The sequence below is a fragment of the Xenopus laevis genome, chromosome 1S (genome assembly GCF_017654675.1).
Source record: "Xenopus laevis strain J_2021 chromosome 1S, Xenopus_laevis_v10.1, whole genome shotgun sequence".
Classification (NCBI taxonomy): Eukaryota; Metazoa; Chordata; class Amphibia; order Anura; family Pipidae; genus Xenopus; species Xenopus laevis.
The window spans coordinates 29775090-29800421 of NC_054372.1; the positions used below are offsets into that span (position 1 = coordinate 29775090).

Sequence of the window (25332 nt, forward strand, 5' to 3'; positions counted from 1 at the left end):
TAAGTAAACCTTAAAAATGAGTGAATGTAATATTGATGAGGGATATTCTAAGCTTTTTTGTAATATACATTCATTATTTATTTTTAATTCCAATATATTAAAGGATACATGTACTGTTACTATGAATGAATTTTGTTACAACAGCACCGCCTGCCGGTCATTTTCCCACCAGTCTGACTACCAAGTAGTCAAGGAAGTTGTCAGGAGAAAGAAAGAGGCTGCTCTGATGTTCTGCTTAGGAAAGATTTGAGAAAGGTTTCTAATAGGGATGCACTGAATCCAGGATTCGGTTCAGGATTTGGCCTTTTTCAGGCAAAACAAATCCGAATACTACTTTGCATCTGCGAGTTAGAGGTTCGGAGGGAAATCATGTGACTTTGTCACAAAACAAGGAAGTAAAAAAATTATGATTTGCATATGCAAATTAGGATTTGGTTCGTTATTCGGTCAAATCTTTCGCAAAGGATTGGGGGGTTCGGCCGAATCAAAAATAGTGGATTCGGTGCAACCCTAGTTTCTAAATATTTTCTCCGGACAACTTCCTTGACTACTTGGTGGTCAGACTGATGGGAAAATGACCAGCAGGTGACACTGTTATAACAAAATTCATTCATATCTTGGGATTAGAAAATAAATAAATAATGAATGTACATTGCAAAAGTGTTTAGATTAGCCCCCTCATCAATTATACATTCACTCATTTTTAAGGTTTACTTATCCTTTAAGCAATAACGTATTCATGTTATACTATGAGACAGCACTTACAAGGCCTCATTGAAAGTCAGATGTACAACCTAAAGAAATAAGTATTTTGGCCATGGCCATAGAATGTTCAAACTAATTGAAATATACTATTTTATACAAGGCCTTGGATGTTTCATGGGAGCTTCTTTCTCTTAAATAAACAATTACTGTAAAACTTAATGCTCTGCCCTGTACTACTACTCCATTATCCCTATCCTGAGAGTTATTGTATGCTGTATATAACATGCTTCATTACGTAGGCTCGGGAGGAACTAAGCAGTGAGTAATAGCTGCTCTATAACAGGCCTTTAAGAGCAATGTCAATTATCTGCTGCATACCCAAGAGCTGATGAAACATCATGCTTATGCATGAATGCATTAGACTGCTGGGTGCTCTTGTTGCTTGCTAGTTGCCATGTGTGTGTTTTGCATACGCAGTGGGGTTCATGTATAAACAGTGGGCAAATTTGCACCTGGACAGTAACTTATAGCAACCAATCAGTGATTATCTTTTTTCTGCCAGCTGCAGGATGAAAACTGAAAGCAATCTTCTGGTTTCCATGGGTTACTGCCCAGGTGCAAATTTGCCCGCTGTTTATAAATGAGTCCCACTTTTTGTTCCATTTGCATAACAGGCTAAAAACGTAATCCTAAAACATTAATTTGAGAGATCAGTCTATACATCTTAATTTTGCCCTCTTTGCAATTGTTTGATTTGAGGAAGATGTTTAACAACATGTCTCCCCTCCCTGCCGATCTCAGCAACTTCCATGAAAGGGGATGCTGTTATTTTCTGTAATATAGTAGCAGCTAAACCACGAGTGGGTTTTGCATAAAGAAATAACTGTTTGTTTCCCTTTGTTTTCCAACTCAGGGCCATGATCAAAGTTCCACACTTTCTGCTGAAATGACTTTACCAAACCACCATCCTTTTCACCGGGACCTGCTACGTTATGCCAAGTTAATGGAGTGGCTAAAAAATACAGAGTATGTGAGATACGAGGGACTCACAAAGGTTTGTGCTGCCATTATTTGTTAAAGTGTCTATTGTTTTTCTTTAGTTAGAAGTTTATTTACTGTTATGTGCGAACATATTCCTCAAAGCTTTACAGAGATTTCACTTTAAGCTGGCCATAGATGTGAAGATTTTTAAAAGATCTTTTTGTTATCGTTAGACCATGCTAACGATTGTTTAAATGTATGATTTGTCCATCAACTAAAAAGACCATTTCAAGCGGTGTTGTCTAGCTGAAGCCAGGAAAACTTAGAGTAGCTGCCTGCTTGGAACTGCAAACATATATAGATTTCACTGTGACCAATGAATATTTTTTATCCTTGCCGATCAATTTTCTGACAGAAGTCGGACGAAAAATCGTTAGATGCACGATCTTTCGATTCCCATTAACCTCACGATAATTTGACGGATTGGTTGGATTGCACTAAAATTGGGCGGAAAAACTTTGCGTCTATGGGGACCTTTAGTCCCTTCCTAGTGGGGCTTCCATTCTAAGGTCCGTTTTGCATTCATACACACTAGGGCCAATTTAGGGTCTTTGTTTTTTTGGATTGTGGGAGGATACTAATTTACCTGGATAAACCCCACATATGCACAGGGAGAACACAAACACCATACAGATAGCACAGACCCAGCACTGCAAACCAACATTGCTAACCACTGCATAAATGATTTCCCTGCATTGTTAATTTTACAGGTGAAATATTTGTATAAGCTACTTTATATAACAAGTTAATTTGAGGGCTAGCACAAAACATTTTTGTTCAAATGTCTTTGTCGCCAATGTATTTATTGATATAAATATGTATTTATTAGGAACAATGTATCGTACACTAAAATTATATAGCATGCTTGGATTTTTAGGACTTGTACAAATTTAGGTGGTTATTTACTAAACTCTGAATGCAAAAATCACGAAAAATCGGGTAAAAAAATATGAAAAAATCATGAAAATCTGATTTTTTTTTTTTTTTTCCCCGCAAAGCAAAATTTCAGGAAAATGTAATAATAAATAAGCGTAAAAAACCAGAGCGGATTTGATCTGAGTTTGTAGCAGAAAATAATGAGATAAGTTCGGACTTTGATAAATAACCCCCTTAATGTACATGTATGTTTGTTTGTTCCTTTGTGACTACTATTAGTGACATAGTAAGTGAGGTCAAAGGAAAGCAGTTAACAGCAGTTCTATGGTGAATAATTCAGAGATTCTACACTGAGGGAGGGGAGGTAATATAGGGCTTCTATGATTCCATAGGGGACCAAAAAATGATATATATTTATTACCTCACCTTACAGGCCAGTGGTAAATCAAAAGAGCAGCGTCCATCCATTGAAATTAAGTAATTGTATGTTAAAACCATCCTTGCGCCCCATTTTGTACATTTACAAAAGCCATTTATGTTGATTTTTCAGAATTACATGGATTATATTGTGCGACTATATGAGAGAGAAATCAGAGATTTTTTTGAAGTGGCACGAAACAAAATGACTGGTGTAACTAAGGAGGGGAAGAAGTTTGGTAAGCCAGCTCATGTGGTACATTTTCTATGAATGTCCACGGGATGGAGCAGTTGTCTTCTTATTCAGTTTGTTACCTTTGAAGCGTTCTAAAAATGTATGCAATTTGACGCAATATTCGTATTGATTGGAAATCCCTTATATGTTGCATAGTCTCAGCATAGTGCTGTTTTTTTCCTGCCTATGAGCTTGTTAACTATGCTGCAGGGCTTGCTTATTGAACAGCTCTATCATTCCATTGGTGACAGGGCCAAAGGTATTGTGAGTGCTTTATGCTGGTGTGCCGACATTCTTAAGACCAGAGATGGACAGGCCTGCTTGAGGGATCTCACTTGTTCTGGCTCTGTCAAGATCTGCTAAACTATATGTTACATGGTACTGCACTACAAAGGGTACTGATTAAAGGAATTGTTCAGTGTAAAAATAATAACTAGGTAAATAGATAGGCTGTGCAAAATAATAAATGTTTCTAATATATTTAGTTAGGCAAAAATGTAATGTATAAAGGCTGGAGTGACTGGGTGTCTAACATAATAGCCAGAACATCACTTCCTGCTTTGCAGCTCTCTTGGTTTCCACTGGGTCATAACTGTTGCTTTTGAATCTGAGCTGAATGCTGAGGATCAATTGCAAACTCACTGAACAGTTATGTCCCACGTGGCCCCCCTTATAGTCGCTGACTAACTCAGAGTTAAAGAGCTGAAAAGCAGGAAGTAATGTTCTGTTCTGTTTTGTTAGACCCCAGTCACTCCAGCCTTTATAGATGACATTTTTGGCTAACTATATTGGAAACAAGTTTTATTTTGCCTATCTTTTTACTCCGTTTTTATTTTTATACTGAACTGTTCCTTCAAACCGAGGGCCACTTTAAAGGCAAATGTTCTATTGTACAGCTATTCCACCCTTAGAGCACATATTGCAATAGGCTGCTCTAAACTATACCTCCTAGCAAGACTGACTGAGGATACTGGGAGTAGGGATTCAAAAATATTCCATAGGTGTTTACAATAAAAAAAACAATTAACAGAAATCAGGCGAATGGCAGAATCCTCCAGTATAAAATTAGATAAGTGCAAGCAAACTAATCGGACATGGTTTTGTTCTTTCTTGTGCTAAAATAATGTTAAGAGTTGCTTGCAAGTAATGTTAATTTTTTGCTCTTTAAATGTCTGGCAAGACAAATAGTGTGAATTGGGCACACAGCTGCAAGACTGCTTTCTAGGTTTTGGTCGGGGGAAATCATTAGAACAAGTTTCCATATCCATATAGCTTTTTAATACTTCTATATTCCATATAGGTACCATAAATCATAAAGCTTGAAATATTTACAATTTACATACAATTAATCTTTGTCTGGGTAATATGTAGTCTATTCTAATACTAAAGCATTACATGTGCATCATTCATATACACTTAGTCATTTTTCATTGTAGTCAAGCTAGATTTAATTTTAAAACTTTAACAAGGTAGTTCAGATACAGCACTATTTCCTTCCATAACTGTGTGTGTTGTATTGAGTCTTCCATGTAACAATTTATAACTGTAACGGTAATGCTTAATAATTGCCTTCAGCATGTCTTTCTAACGAGTGCCTAACATTTCTCTTGTGCATGGTCTTTCAAAATGCCTGTTTTTACCTAATGCATCTTTTGTCTTTGATGCTTGCAATCTAATCCAACCCCAGCTACTCTACCTCGAAAGGAAACCGCTGTCAAACAAGAAACAGAGAGTGAGTATTCTAAGTGTGTTCATTGCATGGGACAGTCAGTCCTGCTACAGAGTCTCGACTGGTAAATCGACAAAAACAGTACAGGGAAACCTAGCTAAATATAGGGCATGATACAGTTCCATGATTTTAGATTTTTCCTGGATTTTATTTTTTTTCTGGCCCCCTGGAAATGTAAAATGGGGTTTCTAATGTATTTTTTCATTTAAAAAAGCAAGCGTGAGTTATTATAAAAGTGTATTTACTAACTTTCACAGAGACTTAAACCATCTGTGTGTGTATAAAATATCAGGCAGTTTGGACATTTTTAGACCAGAACGGTGTGGCTGCCTTTTCAGTCACTTAAAGGAGAAGGAAAGGTTAAAACTAAGTAAGCCTTATCAGAAAGGTCCATCTAAATATACCAGTAAACCCCCCAAGTAGTGCTGCTCTGAGTCCTCTGTCAAAAGAAACACTGCATTTCTTTCCTTCTATTGTGTACTCATGGGCTTCTGTATCAGACTTCCTGCCTTCAGCTTAAACCTCATTGCCCTGGGCAAGAGCATGCTCAGTTTGCTCCTCTACAACACCCCCCTCCCTTCTCTACTGTAATCTGAGCCCAGAGCAGGGAGAGACTCAGGCAGGAAGTGATGTCACACCATGTTAATACTGCAGCTCCTATTCTATACAAACAGAGAGTTTTTAGAGCTTTTTACTCAGGTATGGTAAAACATTCTACAGAATAAATATAGCATTCTAGCTTGCACTATTGCGGCTAATCTATTGGCAATAAAATGCCTCAGTAGCTTTCCTTCTCCTTTAAACAAGCCAACACACTCGTAACTAAAATGGCCATTTGGAAACCACACACATTTTTGTCACATGTTTATCAAATGAATAAAGGTAACTATACATGAGCTTTTAAAAGCTGCCAAGTTGGCCAATTATTGGCCTCTGTATGGGCCCTCCTAATAGCCTTCCTTCCAAGGATTTGGCTGAAAATCGCTCAGATACCTGTTGAGTAGGTTTAAAAAAATCACATTAGATGTGGACCTCAATATGCAATGATGTAGTCCTGCATAGGTCTGAATTTTGACATGATGGTGGGCCTAGGGTTGGAACAAATGTATCATCCTGACTTTGGTGTAGTAAGTAAATAGTAGCAAAATAATTTTTTGCGTACAGCCACTATGGTTTGTATGTTTTGTGCACATAAGGGCTGATTTACTAACATAGGTGCTAAGTTACAGAAATGGAGCTGGAAACACTGAGTACCAGCAATCTGTTTTAATTTGCTAATTTTGATCAAAATAAACCTGATCAAATTCAATTGCTGATTGCTGCTATTGGCAGTTGCACTTGTGCAAAATAGCACCTGTGTTCGTAAATGAACCCTTTAAACCTTTTGATTTGCTGGTATTTTAGGTCTCCATGGAAGTTCTGGGAAATTAACAGGATCCACATCAAGTCTCAATAAGTTATCAGTGCAGAGCTCAGCCAGTCGCAGGTCTCAGTCTTCATCACTGCTAGACATGGGCAATATGTCTGCTTCTGACCTGGATGTAGCTGACAGGACCAAATTTGATAAGGTATGCCCCACACTACCATCAGCAACTTATTCAGTTTTTTTTATATTCTTAAATGTTTCTTCTCTGGGACCTTGCTGAAGCTCTGGGTTGCAGGCTGGCAGAGTCATTTAACATCTTCCTCATCTTGTTCCATGTTGAAGTGATGCATTCTAGGACTTGGACCATCCACCATGGAAATCAAGAGAGACTTCTAAGTCCCACAATTCATCATGTCGGCATGTAACAAAGTGAGGGAGGGTTTGCATTACTCTGCTATCTAAAGAGGTGCTTGTGGGGCAGACAGTCTGCACAATCCCAGTCAAATTACGTAAATATCCATTCAAGGATTACATTTTTAAAGGAACAGTTCAGTAAAAAAATAAAAACTGGGTAAATAGGCTGTGCAAGATAAAACAAAATCTTTTCAATATAGTTCATTAGCCAAAAATTTAATCTATGAAGGCTGGAGTGACTGGATGTGTAACATAACAGAATATAACTTCCTGCTTTGCAGCTCACTTGGTTTCCACTGATTGGTTACCAGGCAGTAACCAATCAGAGACTTGAGGTTGGGCCATATATGGTCATAACTGTTTGCTAGTGATGTGTGGGCTGGACCGATAACTGCAGGTTTAACCGTCGGTCGGGCGGGTTCAGGCTGACCTCCCCTTTTGTGACGTCATCGGTGGGGCGGGTCTATAAAAGCAACCCGGAAGTCGGAATCGGACGGGCCAAGGTAACTCAACCCTCACATCACTACCGTTTGCTTTTGAATCTGAGCTCAGGGCCGGGCCAAGGTATTTTGGCACCCTAGGCAAGGGCTTCACTCAGTGCCCCCCACCCGATCCTGCATTACCATGTTCCAGCTAACCATTCATATAGCCCCCTGTACCTGTGCCAGCAGCCATCATGTTGCCCCATGTACCTGTGCCAGCACCTATCATATTGCCCCCATTTTTACCTGTGCAGTCAATTCCTCAGATAAGCCAGTATAAGCCAAAACATCCATCAAATGTTTACCCCCAATCTGTGGCAGCTGAAAAATCCATCATATTGCGCCTAATTTGTACCTGTGCTAGCAGGAGCCAAAAATCCATCATATTGCCCGAAACATCTGTGTACCTGTACCCCATGTACTTGAGCCAGCAGCAGCCAATCCCTAATATTGCCCCCAATCTGTATCTGTGCCAGCAGCAGTCAAAAAATCCACAATATTGACCCCAAATCATCTGTTCACCTGTGCCAGCAGCAGCCCAGATATTGTCCACAAATATTTACCTGTGCCAGCAGCTGCCAAGAGGGAGGTTGGGAGTGCTTCTGACGCAGTACTAATCATGGGCAAGAGGGGGTTGGAATAGGCGGTTTTTAAAATTGAAAAACTATTCAAGGCCAAGAAAATCAGGGTTTAAAAAAAATCCCATTTTCAGTGTGCCCCCTCATGATTGCACCCTAGGCGGGCGTTTACTCTGCCTACCCCTAGTTCCGGCCCTGTCTGAGCTTCATGCTAAGGATCAATTGCAAACTCACTGAACGGTTATTTCCTGTGTGGCCCCCCTCCAAGTCGATTACTAACTCAGAGTTAGAGAACTGCAAAGCAGGAAGTAGCGTTCTGTTCTGTCAGACATCCAGTCACTTCAGCCTTTATAGATGACATTTTTATATTAGAAACATGTTTGTTTTTTGTTTTTTGCACAGTCTTATCTATTTACCCACTTTTTATTTTTACATTGAACTGTTTCTTTAAAGCAATATACCACGTACAAGAGAATGTGTGCAGACCCTTAGAAATATACCTTATATTTGACAGCTCATCTGAATAAGCTTTTGTCAAAAAAGGTGGGTATTGTTTTTCATTTAATCGTCATTAATGAATGGTGAATTATGGTGAATTAAAAATAACATAAAGGTTGCTGAGGTCTGCTCTGTTTTTCTAAGGGAACATTTACAGCATGTGAATGCAAGCAAGCTGTTATATAAACACTTACCATGGACTATTTTAGATGTGTAAAATATTGGCCGTTGTGATTCAGGAGGGCCTAAGTACAAGAATATGCAGCAGAATGCGTAGGCACACAATTCAACTGGACTTTTTTTTTCTCTCTCTTACAGATCTTTGAACAGGTCTTAAGTGAACTGGAACCGCTGTGCCTGGCAGAACAAGACTTCATCAGTAAATTCTTTAACCTGTCTCAGCACCAAAGCATGTCTAGAACAACAATGGTATGGCACCCCATGCATTTATTCATTTATTACAGTGTTTGTCCTTTATACACCAAATGGTTTCCAAGTATAAAATAGTTTATTAAAATTATTCTGATATTTTCATCTTTTTACAGGAATATTTATTGGTCAATTTAAACATTTTCCTACACTGATCTATCTTAGCTTTCTGTCTCCTAGGTTTCATGAATGAGGTGGGCAATGGTTTATATGGATTAGCTTCTGAACGGTTTTTAAAGTGACACAATTTATTTTCTGTATAAAAAAAAATGGTTGTGTCTGTATCAATTTGAAACATTGTAAATAAAGGTGGTACTTTTAATAAAAGTTGCACCATATCTTGTAATCTATACTAAGCAATCCTATGTTGCATCTTACTGGCAAACATCTTATTGGTTTCTTAACCTTGTACAAACATCATATGCGGTGCAGGAATTCTTTATTTTTATTCTCGTCAAGATCTTTTATAGAATAAAAATATAAGAGCATATTCTGTGGTCTGGGCAGCAATTATTAGCAGGGTTTCCTTGTTTTTTAAAAGGTTATTGTTAGACATATTGTTAGACAAAAGCAGAATGGATTGACTTTTAACATATCAGGAACATTCGTTAACAAGCTTAAGATGTTATCCTTTATGGAGAAGTAAACCACAAAATTCTAAAGGCATGTTATAAAATAAAAAAAAAGCATAGAGGAAAGATTAGTAAATGTAACTTATGAATAATTAATTTCAATTATCTGGTGTGGTTTTGTAATAGTCTGCCTCACTTATATGTTGTAATTCAAACAGTTAATGGATCAGCAATAGGCACTCTATGCTACTCTTCTGCCGACCCCTAATTCTGACCTTTTCCTCCCACTATTTCGATTCAGGGGGTGATTGTGATTTTCCTGTAAAGGCAATAATGTGTAAGAGCCTTTATTTACAAAAAACGAATTCTTAAATTATGCCTGTACTAACTCCATTGTCTGTTCAAGGGTGAAACAGAAGAGTCAGATGGAGGAGTTTCCTCTCGAACCCAAACCACTGGAGCACAGTCTGAGTATGTTCTGACCCTTCCCAATTAATTGTCAATATGGGTGACCGGAACCTGTATCTTTTGACAAGATAGAAAATTCTCTGTAAATCTAAATCCTAAATCTACTCTTACTGTATGTCAACTATTTTGGCCATCGCTGGTGTTTATTACAACAACAAAAAAGAAATTTACACTTAGCACTAACTCTAATGATTTTTTTTCTCTAATGATTAACGTGGGATTAATATGGGATTATGGGAAATGTACTCTGATTATATTTAGTTTTATTTTATGAATTGATCTACATGCTCTTAATGTTGTCCTGATGGAACCATCTTAAGGACAAGGAATCCTAAATCACTGGGGGATGCACATTTTGACACTATATTGCTATACACTAAGCGACAGAGATTAATCATAGCAGTGCAGCTGCTTAAAGTAACATACTTTTCCTTTAGTGACTCTATGGCTTTGTGAACTGCTGGTTTCTGGATGGGATTTTGTAGTAATTTAAAAGCAAAAATTACTACATTCTGCACTTCTACTGATTAAATCCATTTTTTTTTTTGTAGAAAAGAAATGATTCGACAGATGATGAATTACATTTTCCGGTGCATTGAGCATGAATTGAACAGCCTTATTGCCTTTGGTGATAAGATTGACAGCTTTAATTCATTGTACATGCTGGTTAAAATGAGCCACCATGTATGGACAGCAGAGAATGTAGACTCGGCCTCTTTTCTTAGCACTACATTGGGCAATGTCCTTGTCACTGTGAAGCGGAACTTTGATAAGTGCATAGTAAGTTAACTTGCAATTGTGTCTTGGTGGATGTTTGCAGGTAGTAACTTAAATATATGTTAAACAGCAAACATGAAGTACATGATGCTTTCAGGTGGTTTGTTTTAATGTGTTGTGAACTCAGGCTAGGGATACTAGAGTTTGAAAATATTTGATATTCAAGAACTGTCTGTTAAGCATCTGCAAACCAGATATTTCTGGGCAAATAGAGCAATTTCAGTGAAAGGGGTATAAATCCTTTAAATGTTAGCAGAAGCAGCAGCTAATCGGGGGCCGGTAGTTGCTTAACTTGCTTCACCCATTCATTTAAATGGAACCCAGAAACAGAGAAACTATATTGGTGCCACTCTTTTGTTTGCTAGTAACATAGATTCTACGTCTAACAAGAATATTTAATCCAAATAGCTGGCTAGGACTTTGTAGAGTACCAGTTACGTTGATTTGACATTACTGTTAAATGGAAGGGAAGATGGGAAAAAAAGAGCATTTATAGGACCATTTCATACCCACAGTCTGGGCAGATCCAATTTTGACATTTAAGCATATTGTAGGAAAGTAGTTTGAAACTTTCACAGAGCAAATTCTGTATACAGAAGAAGAGTGAAACACTAGATTTCTCTCCTATGAGAGGTTATGTTGGCTATCCTTCAGAGCATCTTTCAACACAAGAGATATACAGATTGCAGATTCACTTGGAATAACAATGGTCTAAACAGAGAGATCTGTGTATATTAGCAATAATGTTCCAAGTTCCACACAAATAGCCTGTCCCTTCATTAATTACAATGTTTAAACTGCCAAATGTGAATGCTCTGTGTTTAGTGGAGACTTGCAGAGCACGTGAGGCATCTCATCTGTTATAGATAATGCTTTTAACATTAAAACAAGCTTTTAGCAGTATATCCTATAGGTATAGAATGTGGGTTTTGAGATGTTTCAGTGGACTTTCTTTAATGCATTTTAATATTTCCATTATCACTTGTGTGTGCCTGTCCTGCAGATTAATCAGATCAAGCAAATGGAGGAAGTAAAGGTCTCGAAGAAAAGCAAAGTTGGCATCCTTCCATTTGTTTCAGGGTTTGAAGAGTTTGCTCAGCTTGCAGAATCAATCTTTCGAGTAGCAGAGAGGCGGGGGGACCTGGATAAGGCTTACACAAAACTTATTAAGGGTGTTTTTATAAATGGTAAGTGGACCCTAAACACTGCAATATGTTGCATTAGAGTTTTGCTATGGATGGGTTCCTTGACCAAGAACCTTAAACCCTTTAGATTTTGTTGAACTGCTTTTCCCATCACAGATGTCAGTAAGTAGTAGTCTTTGGTGGCAAGTAAACTAGAGTACAAAGCTGTGTCTGTTTTTCATGCAAGCTGCTTGTCTAACGTAAAGGAAATACATATGACAGTTTTAGTTAGAGGTGGACTTGAAAAAAAAAATGTTTCAATTCTTTACAGATGTTCGCAGAATACCACTGTCTGTATCATACTCAACATTAATTTGAAGGTGAACAACCCCTTTAAAGTACCTTTATTTATCACCTGATGTTGAGCCTGGCCATAAGCATCAATTCTCTTATAATGAATTCATTATCCTTTCAAAACATGTTGTATATGTATAGAGTGGTCAATGTTAGTTATTGATTAGCACGGTTATTACACTCTAGCCAAAGGTAAAATGACAGCAAATGTTCCATTCATTATTGGTAAGTACTCTTCTTTACTGGAATGCAGGTAGAGGAAAGCTATCACAGATTTTTTGAAAACGATCCTAATAAGATAACTTATTGAATAAGACATCCAGTTAATATCTTTTGAAACTAGATTGTGTATAATACCTGATTAAACTGCATTTACCACACATGTCTTTTAGCAAAGTTCCTTGCCAAATAAAGAACTGAATTCTGTTATAAACTGCACTATGTAACCACACACAGTATCAATATAAGCAGCTATTGCGATACCTTGTATTCATAGATATTGGAGGCTAGCGTGTAAATAGAATGCCGGAATGTGCTTCCATTAGTTCTATTATAAAGCAATATTTTCAAAATCATCTTGGACATCAAAGAATGATTAAAAATATTTGTTTACATTTGAGTGAGTGCTGTTGTACCATAAGGAATATGTTTGTAAAGATACAACACAGGAGTTAACCATTCTCTTGTGTAGGGACTTGGGGAGTTCCCTTTGATGTATTCTGTGGGGAATTATTTAACCTTTCAAAAATATAACCCCTAGATTTTCAACCTGCTGTTCTCCAGCTACAACTCGACTAAAGTACTCTGCATCCTCTAATATACAGATTCCCTTTGAATTGTACTTAAGCTACAGTTAAAGCTCTACAACAGGGGTCCCCAACCATTTTTTATCTGTGAGCTACATTTAACTGCAAAAAAAAGTTGGAGAGCAACATAATCATGCAAAAATATGGGATAAGATTGGCAATTCGTAGCCCTTATGTGGACTGGCCGCCTTCAAGTGACTGGCTGCAAACTTTGTTTTTATGCAACCAAGACTTGCCTCCAAACCAGGAATTCAAAAAGAAGCACCGCTTTGAGGCCACTGGGAGCAACATAAAAGGGTAGGAGAGCAACATGTTGCTCACAAGCCACTGGTTGGGGATCACTGCTCTACAACATCCATGGTGCAACATCTCCCCTCAGAATCTCATTACTTGTTTGAAAACACAAGGTAACAGGTATAGGGTGTTTATCCAGAAAGCTCTGAATTACAGAAAGACCATCTCTCATAGCCTGTATTTTAATTAAATAATAAAATAGTACCTTTGGGTTTAATGTTTATATGATATTTTAGTTGACTTGGGTATATGGAGATTGAAATTATGAAAAGACCACTTATCCAGAAAGTCCCTGGTTGGAACATTCTGTATAACCTGTCATATACATATATATATATATATATATATATATATATATACATACATACATACATACATACATACATACATACATACATACATACATACATACATACATACATACATACATACATACATACATACATACATACATACATACATACATACATACATATATATATATATATATATATATATATATATATATATATATATATATATATTTTTTTTTTTTTCCTAGTCACCCCTGGCAGCATTGGTGAATGCTGCCATGGAAGGTGACCAGGAAACAGAAATTACAGTAAGTAAAAACAATTTCCTGATATATATATATATATATATTATATAAATAATATATATAAAAATAAATAAATATAAAGAATACAAGGTGATGGCACTCACAGGATTTGTAGAAAAAACAGGTTTCCTTGAGAAAGGTCCTTGTGTGGGACCAAACAAATCCTGTGAGTGCCATCACCTTGTATTCTTTATCAATTTTGTATGCATGAGCACCCAGGTATTGCACACTGTTGGGGTGTGCGGCGTATACATGCTGCTTTATATATATATATATATATATATATATATATATATATATATATATATATATATATATATATATATATATATATATATATATATATATATAATAATGTCATACAAAAAAGTATATAGAGCGCTTGATAAAATTGTGGGGTAAATCCCTTGGAAGGCCACATCTGGCCTGTGGGTCTCCAGTTGGACAGTTGGTAAGAACCGATCACTCTGTGACATACTATAAGTTCATTTAAAAGTGAACTTTCTCTCCAGTTGGGGTACATTATCCATAGTAATATGAGTGCTCATTCCACTCACCCATGCCTTCTCCATAATAACATATTAATCAGTAGAGATAATTATGGTAGGAAGATTTTCTACATGTATTTGTGCTTATTTTTCAGTTGAGAAAGTAGCTAATGAAAGCCAGAAGACACCTAGGGACGTGGTCATGATGGAAAACTTCCACCACATCTTTGCCACCCTTTCCCGATTAAAGATATCATGCCTGGAAGCAGAGAAGAGAGAGGCTAAACAGAAATATAATGACCACCTTCAGTCATACGTCATAGTTTTTCTTGGACATCCACTGGAAAAACTAAATGTAAGCTCTATTTCTTTTATCTTGTTTATATGGCAACATGAATATTCAGCTACAACTTTCAGGGATCACAAGCATGCTCCCTTAATTCTGACACGTGGATTTCTTAGGGATATATATATATATATATATATATATATATATATATATATATATATATATATATATATATATATATATATATATATATATATATATATATATATATATATATATATACTATAGCACACACTTCAAAAGTTACATACCTGGGTGCAATTCAGAAATCAAATATCCAAAGGCAGAAAAAGCTGAAGCACACCAGGATTTTCTTCAAAAAGATAAAGTATTTATTACATCAACGTTTCAGCCCTCACATGGGGCCTTCATCTTGATAAAGGCCCCATGCGAGGGCCAAAACGTTTATGTAATAAATACTTTATCTTTTTGAAGAAACTCCTGGTGTGCTTCAGCTTTTTCTGCCTATATATGATTTTCTTTGATAATGTTAATATGGTTCATCGTAAGTATTTATTTCTTACTAGATGTAGACTAGAAAATGGCAGTTGTCCTATGCCAAAACTTGAGAGGAGCCCCTCTGGCTGCAAATTGGCTTTTGACGTTAGTATAGTGTGAGTCTTCTAGTACCTATTTATAATATTCTAGGGAAAAGGCAAAAAGTTATTTTTGGATAATGCACTATGAAACTTAAAAAAAGATGTCTGATGTCACTGCAACATCTTGATAAGTGTTTGACAATAATGACCTTGTGTCGTAAGGAAACAAAGCCTTTCATACTGGGGCATTAGTCCAAAAAATAAGAGAATCAATAACTAAATGTAGATGAGATGCAATAACCTGACTGTTTAACAAATTGATTGCACATTATTATTGTCTTGTGCTGAATTTTTGCCTTTATTTTTAGCTAATTTTAGCTAATTTGTATGTTAAGATTTTCTTTGAGGGTGTCAAAGCTCGTGTTGCCCAGGGCATTGGGTATGATGAGGTGAGCTACCAGTTGGCATTCAGTAAGCAAGAACTACGAAAAGTCATAAAGGATTATCCAGGCAAGGAAGTGAAGAAGGGACTGGAGAACTTGTACCGAAAGGTTGACAAACATCTCTGTGAAGAGGAGAACTTGCTACAGGTAAAATCGCAGTACAGACATACAAAATATATGATTATAGCTTTAGTAATTTTTGTCAGGAAAAAGAGAAAAAAAATCTTTTAGTAACGGGATCATCCCCAGTGCCACGGACAGAGGGTCAAGGGTCTCCATTTTTTGCTAGCATGGGCTAATATTTTTTTCTTTAAAATCCTTTTGGACTGGTAGCATTCACATTCTCCACAAAATTGAACAGCACTGCTTTTATTTGGAACAGTAGGATTCACATTTTGTGTTCCATTTAGCAATAAAAATTTAAATAACTGTTTAGTATGTTACCCGAGATGCAATCCTGATAAACATCTTTAAGCTAAGGGCACATGGGGCGCTTTAGCTCCACTGCCGAGTTCAACCTGTCATTGTTTTCAGTAGAAATCTATTGGAAATGGAGAGCCTGAGGCACACAGGGGTGACAGGTGATCTCTCTGGTCAGAAACGCTAGTTTAAAGGGGTGGTTCACCTTTAAAGGGGAACTATCACAAAAATGAACCTTTAATATTAGCTTCAGCATATACGATTCAGCATATATTCAGAAATAAGAAACTTCCTAAATACAACCAATTAAATATTCTGTACCGTTTCTGAAAAAATTAAGTTTCTTCACTATTCCTCTCTCAGCAACTGTTTATCCTCATTCTGTCTTCATTCAGGAGTTGGGTGTCAGATAATCATTGACAGTTAGATCCAATATATCTTATAGGGGTCTCCTTTTGCCTAGAAGATGTGTTAGAGCTCACTCTATTAAAATCACCAGAAATCCTGTCTCTCTACATGCAGGATTTGTGCAAAAGGCAGTTATTTTGTTAGATTTTGTTTGTACTGGAATCAGTTATTTGAGTGAGCTCTAATACATCTGCTCGGAAAGGAGCCCCCCCCCTACAAGATATATTGGATCATTCATCTGACACCCAACTGCTGCATAAAGACAGAATGAAGAGAAACAGATGCTGAGAGAGGAATAGTGAACATAAACTTGATTATTTCAGAAACAATGCAGAAATTTTATTTAGACAGTTTCTTACTTCAATATAAGGAAGCTTATATTACATTTTCATTTTCGCAATAGTTCCCCTTTAAGTTAACTTTTAGTATGTTATTGAATGGCTAAATCTAAGCAACTTTTCATTTGGTCTTCATTATTTATTTTTAAAAGTATTTCATTATTTGCCTTTTTTTCCTGACTGTTTCCAGCTTACAAATGGGGGTCACTGACCTTATCTTAAAACAAATGCTCTGTAAGGCTAGACTTTTGTTGTTATTGCTACTTTCTATTACTTCTCTTTCTATTCAGGCCTCTCCTATTCATATTCCAGTCTCTAATTCAAAATACTGCATGGTTGCTAGGGTAATTTGGAACCTAGCAACCAGATTGCTGAAACTGCAAAATGGAGAGCTGCTGAATAAAAAGCTTAATAACTCAAACACCACAAATAATAGAACATTAAAACCAATTTCAAATTGTCTCAGAATATCAAGCTCTACATCATACTAAAAGTTAATTTAAAGGTGAACAACCCCTTTAAGTATTGCTGAGCGTTGGCCTGGTGCCTGTGTACCAGTATCTGACAAAACATACGTGGGTGTAAGAGTGAAAAGTTGTAATGCATGGTGCTTATGAATTGCTCAGTATAGACATACATTTTCATGAGATAAATAAAGATTAACCAAGCATTGTCCGTTCCTGGCAGGTGGTGTGGCACTCCATGCAGGATGAATTTATCCGCCAGTACAAGCACTTTGAAGGCCTGATTGAGAAATGCTACACAGGAGCTGGAATCACTATGGAGTTCTCAATTCAAGATATCCTGGAATATTTTTCTAGTATTGCACAGTCCCATTAGTGGCAGTTATGCAACACATGTTACGTTTAAACTGCACTTTATGTACTGTTTGTCTAAACAAAGAGCTGAAAGTAATGAGTTTAGCTTTTGTCATCTTATTCAGGGTTGTGCTTCCGTTAGTTTGAGATCCAGCTGAAGCTATTCTGTAGTGAACTTCTACTGCTCTTTTATCCTCTGTCATTTTCTGTGTAGCTGAAGGTGGTATGCCGTAACGAGAACTGATACAGACTGCAGAAAAGACGCTGCATCATACAGTAGTTGCCTTACTACCTCTTTTAAAAATCAACATGCAGCAAGATCTGCAGGGCCCATGCAAATAACCTACATATCTCCAGTTTTAAGGCACTGAAAAACTTTGGATTCTAGAGGAAGTATGAAATCATTTTTGTGGTTCAGACTGATTCAGCTAAGCCTCTTAAAAGGGGTTTGGTCACCTTCAAACAACTTGTTGTTTTCAGATAGATCACCAGAAATAACAACTTTTTCCAATTACTTTCTATTTTCTATGTGTTTCTGTTTTTCTAATATTCAAGTGTAAAGTTTCATATTTCACCTTCTAAAGCAGCTCTGGGAGGGGGGGGGTCGCTGACCCTGCAAACTGCTCTAAATGGATACATTTAGTTGATACATTTCTTGATACAGTAGCTGCTAATACTCCATGCTGCTGAGAAATGTATTAATTAAATGTTGCAAAATTGTAGCAGTTCAGAATCTGCACCTGAATTACTGAGCTGCCAGACTCAAACACTAATATTCAACTCTAAACTTAAATTTTTTGGAAAAACAGTAAAAAAAAAAAAAAAAAAAAAATAAAATAATGGAAAGTAACTGAAAAAAATCTTTATTTCTGCGGAATAATCTAAAATCAACTGAACTGAAAAAAATGTTTAGAAGGTGAACAACCCCTTTAAATAAGGTGGTTAGTTATAAAGCATTCAGAAAGCAGAGGAACAGTGATTTTAACAATCTATGTATATACCTAAGCATATATTTAGTTCCCTAGGCTTGTTTTTATTATATTTACTGCATGTATGTCAAGGCTAAGAGCCACTGTAAATATGAATTCATTCTGTATTAGGGTAGTTTTGTTCTACCATTTCCCATAAAATGAGGCAGTTCTCTAAAATAGCCCATATTGTGCCATTAAAAAGAATGTAACCCTTGTACAGGCAGGGGGGCTATAAAATTCAATGGGAGGGTCTTGCTACTTGGTGCCTAGATACTACGGATGCACCGAAACCACTATCCAAATCCTTGGTGAAAGATTTTTCCGAATACCGATCCAAAGCCTTATTTGCATATGCAAATAAGGGGCAGGAAAGGAAAAGTAACGTGATTTCCCTACCTGCCCCTAATTTACATATGCAAGTTCGGCCAGGCACAAGGATTCGGCCGAAACTGAATCCTGCTGAAAAAGGCCAAATCCCGAACCGAATCCCGAACCGAATCCCTACTAGATACATATGAGTAGAAACTGTGTCACAGTGACTGAAGAGGAGCATAGACTGATTGACTCATATGAAGTCGTAGTAGTGACCGGAGTAGTTACATTTACCAGCAACTGTTGCATTTACCGCCACTTGTGCTGCTTTATAAAAAACCATCTACATGCAAGCTATCTTCATATAATTGTCACTGCGGTTTGCTTATGGAAAACTAAATGAACAAATTGCAAACTTCTGGTTCTGTAGAATATCCATTTTGCATAAAAAAACTCTAGGAGGGTTATTAATTAAAGTCTGAATACCAAAAACTTGAAAAATACTATAAAATCCGAATTTTTAGTGGGGAAAAAAAAAAACCCTAAATTTTTTGAGTGTTATTATACCGGGAGGATGGAAAAAGTCAAGATCTGAAAATCTGGCATCTCATACCTACAGAGGTTGTATATAAGTCAATGGGAGAGGTCCCTATCCTATTTGGAAGTTTCTGTGGTCTGCTCTGGAATTATCTGAAAATCCAACTATTTTGGACTTTTCGGGCTTAAATCCGAAAAAATCTAGTGATTTGGGAAAAACAAGAAAAAAGCGTACAATTTGGATTTTCACTCGATTATTTCATGTTTGTGCCCAATCCAATTAAATCGTTCTTTTTTTAACAATAAATATAGTCCAGTCTCAATATTCTAGTTTGGTCTGACTTTTTTTATTAAAATAAAAAGACCCTAGGAGGCTTAATTATTAAAGGACAGATTGGTTTTAGAGGTTTTTGAAACCACAACTAAATTTGCAAACCCTAAAACCGCAATTGTCATTGAATTTACTAAAAGATTCGATTACAAAAACGAAAAAAAAAAACTTCAGCGATTCAGTTAAAAAAAATACAAACGCCTCTAAAATTTCGGAAAATTTCTAGCAAAGAAAAAGCATGAAAACCTCTACGATTTTATGCTATCTAATAGGATCAGCGGTGCTCAAATTGACTTCTATAGCACCTCGACAAAGTTTACTTGGCAATGTTTTGGCTTTAAGGTTTTCGGGGTTTTTCCTCGAGCTTTTTAGGAATATAGGAAGACCACAAATTTTTCGAGATTCGTGGGGGAAAAAAATAAAATTTGTTAGTAAATGGGCCCCTATGTTTAGCTAAATATTTATAGGTGAATATTTATAAAAGTTAGTCGTTTTGAGAGAGAGTATTTTTTCCTACCCATAGCACGGCAGATGCTCACATCATAGAAATTACAGAAACTTTTTAAAGAAAGTCCTATGGCGAAAGCCGAATGGATTGACCAACCATTTTTTTAATTTTTTGAATTGGGCAATTCAAAAACATTCAGTTTAGGGATGCACCGAATCCACTATTTTGGATCCTTCACAAAAGATTCGGACGAATCCTAATTTGCAGAGGTGGAAAGGGGAAAATGTTTTTACTACCTTTTTTTTTTGTGGAAAAAGTCAAGTGATTTCCTTCCCCATCCCTAAATTGCATATGCAAATTAGGATTCGGTTCGGCCGGGCAGAAGGATTCGGACGAATCCAAATCCTGCTGAAAAAAGCAGAATCCCGAACCAAATCCTGTATTCGGTGCATCCCTAATTGAGTTGTACAATTTTGTGTACCTGTGCAGTTATCACAATAACCATCCATATCTTTGGTTTTGCTGTTTAACTATTAAGCAGATTGTTAAATCAGAACCATATGCAAATTCATAGCTTCTCTGGGTCTGTCCATATACAAGAGAGATGTGGTGCAGGCGAAAATCGATTGCACTGGCTGTGGAAAAGGAACTCATTGCATAACATTCAATGGAATAGTACCTTTATAAATATAAGGGCAATTACTCTGCCCTTGCTACTTCTCTGATTTTATTCTTCTCTCAGTCCGAGCATGAGTAAGGTAACCATATGGGTCATGATTATAATATTATAGAATAAATACTGTGTTGTTTTCTAGAACTCGAGAGAAAGGACTGTGCAGTAACTGTACAGTTACCAGAACATGCTCATCCTCAACATGTCCAGGGGCCTATGAAGCAACCGCTTGCTAAAGGCCTACAGTTTTAAAGGAGACCTATAGAATAAATGGAAAAAACCCTCATTTTGTAGCCAATTATAAGTAATATATGGTGTTGCTTTTACATGCTGTTAAAATTAATATTATTTTTAAAAATAGCTCCTTTATTGGAGCTTCCTATAGACGTTCACTGGTCCCTAATGAGGGGTGGGCGTGTCCTACCGATCCCTGCCAGAAGCACAGGAGAGGGGGACAGCCAATCACAGCCCTGCAGTCACACAAGCAAAGACAGGCTTCAGTTTCCTATCAGGTCCTGCTAGCTGCTGATTGGTTCCTGTCCTACAGTGCAGTGAGCTGAGTGCTGCCGGCTCCCCTATACATTCCCCTGGGAATTCAGGGAGCATGAAGTGCAAGAGAAGGGAGGGATTATTAGGGTTTTTGCAGAAATATTCAATAGCCTGAAACACTACTTTTTTTAAGCACAATTCTTTTATGTCTTAATGAGTATAATACACTGGTACATTCTTGTTTTTTACACCACGGGGCATATTTACTAAAGGTTGAATTTCTAATTGAAAAAACTTCGAAATTCGAATTCAAAAAGATCAACCGAAATGAAGTCAAGTTTTTTTTTTGGTCAAATAGGTCAGTTTTCGATCGAAAAAGTCCGTATTTGGCCGAATTAGAATTGTACGAATCAAAGTAATAGCGCATTCGATCTAAATTCGAAGTTTTTCCCCAAAAAAACTTTGATTTTTCAAAGTCCACCGATTGACTCCAAGTAGGTTCTAGGAGGTCCCCCATAGGCTAAAACAGCAATTCGGCAGGTTTTAGATGGGAATGGTCGAAGTCGATTTTTAAAGAGACAGAACATGATAAATTTCAAATTTGGACTATTAGTCGGAGTACACAAAAAATAGCTCGAAATTCGACGTTTTTTCATTCGAAAATTCACCTTGAACTTTGATAAATCTGCCCCAAATTGTCTCCTTTAAGGTCACACTTATTGAGTATTACTGGACTGCCATATTTGGCAGGAGGGAAGAATCTGAAATATAAACGACTACTATGAAATAACCATCTTGGTGAAATAAGACAAGTTTCCTGGAAGATTGTGGCTTTAATTTTAAATGCTTAAATGAAAATACTAGCTATTTGGTGTATTTTTGCAATTGCTCTCTGGTTGCTAGGGATACTGAGTGTTTGGGAGTTCAGTGGGTTTAGGGCACAGAGGGGATTTGTTTGCTCAGGTTCAGACGGGTGTTGGGTCCAGATGCTGGTTATTTTGGAACTGTAACTCCTGCGTCTGAATGCGCAACCTCCCCCTGATGATGTCAGAGGTGGGACCACTCGCCCTCTTTGATGTCCGTTTATAAATAAAATGCAAGAAACTGGGCTCAGATGAGTGCATGTATTTTAGGGTCATGTTAGGTGTTCTTTTGATCTACACATTAATATTACTGAACCTAGCAATCACACATCGGTATGAACGACAGAAAAAACCCATAAATTTTGCAATCCTATGGGCAGCTTCAGATCACTGTTAACGCTTCATGTCATGTCACGTGACACAGCGCTTTCTCATTTGACCCAACGTTAGCGAGGGATTTGGGGCAAAACATTTTGAGTGGAATAATTTGGCAATCTGTTAAATTATCATTGCAATTGTGTGTGTCCCAGTTTGCAACTGTCTGCATTTCGAAGAAGTTTCCACTCAACGTTTGCTTTCTTTAGATGATGTTCATGACTATTCATAAAATATGCCAAACACATCTCCTGCTTTTGAGAAGTAATAGCTCCATGACTGCAATTATGTGTAACATAGTATGTTAAATGTTTAACTGTAACCTTTTTGGGAAAATGAAATGTGTTTATAACATGTAATAAAAATTACCATTCATCTACTTTTACTACATTTCCGATTGTCTCCTGTATTACAGGTGGTTAGTTGGCGGGTTGCAATTTTGTTTTAACCCATAAATTGCTAGGGGATAGTCTAACCAGAGTAAGCTAATGGCAGAAGTCAGACTGCTGCCTACCTTAATGTGTGCGCATTAACAAGCCTGATCAGCCTGTCAGTGGATTTTATGGCAGATATGCAGTGTCGGACTGGGATACCAGGAGCCCACTTTCCAAACTATTAGGGTAGGACTGCACGAGTGATTTTGTCCCGATCTGACACGCTGCGACAAAACGCATGCGACTTGTTGCATGCAACAAAAATAAGGTTAGAGATAGAATTGTCGCAGTATTGATCCGACGTTGCGTCTGCATCCAACAGTCGTGTCGCGTCAATGCTGCGACACCATGCGACAATTCTATCTCTTATTTGTGTTTTTTCTACTTTCTATACTCCATTCTTCCATTATTTAGCCTCTTTTTTCCCCCTAAAGAAATAGGCCAAATGGTTAAAAGCAAGAGGCCCACTAACACCTGGACCCACCGGGAGTTTTCCTCTTATCCAGGTGGGCGAGTCCAACACTGTATACGCAGTGTGCAATCACCCGAAATCCAGTGAGCGGGTGCACTGCTGGGCTGATCCCATGTTTGTCAGTACAAGCATTCAGGAAGCTTTCTTTTTATACATTTGTTCAGAAGGTCATGCGGCCAGTTGAGAACTGGATTTATGTAGCACTTTCCTCTCATAGGACTCAAAGCTCTTGACAAGGTATTTACAGCAATATAGGCAGCCATAATGGGTTTAGCATAGCAGTCGATTTTCACCACTCGAGGGTCAAAATAAGTTTCCACAAGAATTTGAACCAAACTCTCTAGTTTGAGGGCCAGTGTCAAAGGCTGATTACTTAAAGTGATACTGACACTAAAAATGTTATTTTCAAAATATGTCCCAATGCATGTTGGGTAATGTAGTTTTGTTTAACAATTTGGCAACTACCAAGTTTGATGTACTGGCGGGCGTTACCAGATTTTGAGCTCTGTACCCCAGTCTCCCATCTTTCTTGCATTTTTTTGCAAATTCAGACAATTTTGGGGCAAAAATCCGCTGGCCACCAAAATGTCTAGAGGTTCAGCTATTTTACCAATATTTATTATTAGGGCCTTATAGGGCCCCTATACCTCCTTGGCCCCTTCTGTATTTAAGCCCCTGGTGATGTGCGAAGAATATTTAATTGATTGTACTTAGAAAATGTAAGATGAAATTATATAAAATTTTAAATTATACGATAGTTCCCATTTAAGGTTAAATCGGTTGTGCTTTTGTTCCCCAAATTTCAAGTAAAAGCCTAACTTTGAAGGTCAATTACAGTGCGATCCGGCACAAGCACTTATTCGCGGTCCTAGATATTTCTGGAGCTATAGCTGGATGACTTATATACCACTATTTTCCTATATCTGTAACTTTGTTTTGGGTTAAAGCCAGAACACGATCATTCCGTGGTGCTCGCTGGAAGAATCCCAGGCTGGTGCAGTTTTATGCTGATAGGAGCACCAGCCCGGAGTTTAAAGTAAGTCCATGTGGTCAATTGGGAGGAGGCACTGACCAAAGGCTGGATCTCCAAAGGGGATTTGAGCTTAAAATGTTTCCTGACCATTGCTTTATACCCAGAAGACCACCTGCAAGCCAGTTAAATAAATCCAGCAGAAATAAGGATAATACCAAGTGTAACACTGCCAAATTTACTTAAATGGGAAACATAATTTTTCCTGTCTTCAGAATTGCAGTTGGTCTGATCCCTGACACTGGCAATGCCATTAGCATTCGTATTTGTTGCAAAAAAAGTACCACTTTGCTGAAATAATCCCTAAGCATCAGTACAACTAACATTCCATAATGTTACTGTGCTTTGAGTATTTTATTCCATGTGTATCTGTTATTATCTGTGGGGGGATCTTCCCAGAGACGTCTGTGCTGACCCATCTTTTACAGTTTCATATAAAGTGATCATATACCTCCTAGGGGGAATTCCTTTCCATTATAAACATAAATAAATGGAACAACATCTTGTAATGTTACTGTGCTTAGAACTGACTAGAGAAAGATGAAATCATTTGTAACTTAATTTTCTAAGCAGAGCAACATCCCAAGATGTTCCTTTTATCAGGAAATTGTAACCAGTCAGCCAACGTTACCAGTAGGTGGTGCTGTTGTATCATATTCACTCTATTAGCTGTTTAAAGGCCATGTAAAGTCTAAAATAGAATAAGGCTAGAAATGCTGTATTTTGTATACTAAATATAAACATGAACTTACTGCACCACAAGCCTAATCAAACAAATAATTTATGCTTTCAAAGTTGGCTACAGGGGGTCACCATCTTGTAACTTTGTTA

General features: G+C 37.2%; 1 protein-coding gene across 7 annotated transcripts in view; it reads left to right on the plus strand.

Annotated features, from left to right (window-relative positions):
- Positions 1–18662, plus strand: part of exoc1.S (exocyst complex component 1 S homeolog) — a 36144-nt gene extending 17482 nt beyond the window's left edge. For 5 of the 7 annotated variants that reach the window (XM_041579474.1, XM_041579477.1, XM_041579476.1 and 2 more), the window contains 11 exons: positions 1619–1759; positions 3173–3278; positions 4962–5006; positions 6408–6571; positions 8660–8770; positions 9749–9813; positions 10362–10590; positions 11591–11774; positions 14407–14606; positions 15535–15729; positions 17436–18662. In XM_041579474.1, the coding sequence (XP_041435408.1) occupies positions 1619–1759; positions 3173–3278; positions 4962–5006; positions 6408–6571; positions 8660–8770; positions 9749–9813; positions 10362–10590; positions 11591–11774; positions 14407–14606; positions 15535–15729; positions 17436–17588 (1593 nt within the window). In that variant the 3' untranslated portion in view covers positions 17589–18662. The remainder of the gene's footprint in view (positions 1–1618; positions 1760–3172; positions 3279–4961; positions 5007–6407; positions 6572–8659; positions 8771–9748; positions 9814–10361; positions 10591–11590; positions 11775–14406; positions 14607–15534; positions 15730–17435) is intronic. The other 2 variants (XM_041579478.1, XM_041579480.1) reach the window with 1 other exon arrangement.
- Positions 18663–25332: the final 6670 nt, after the last annotated feature.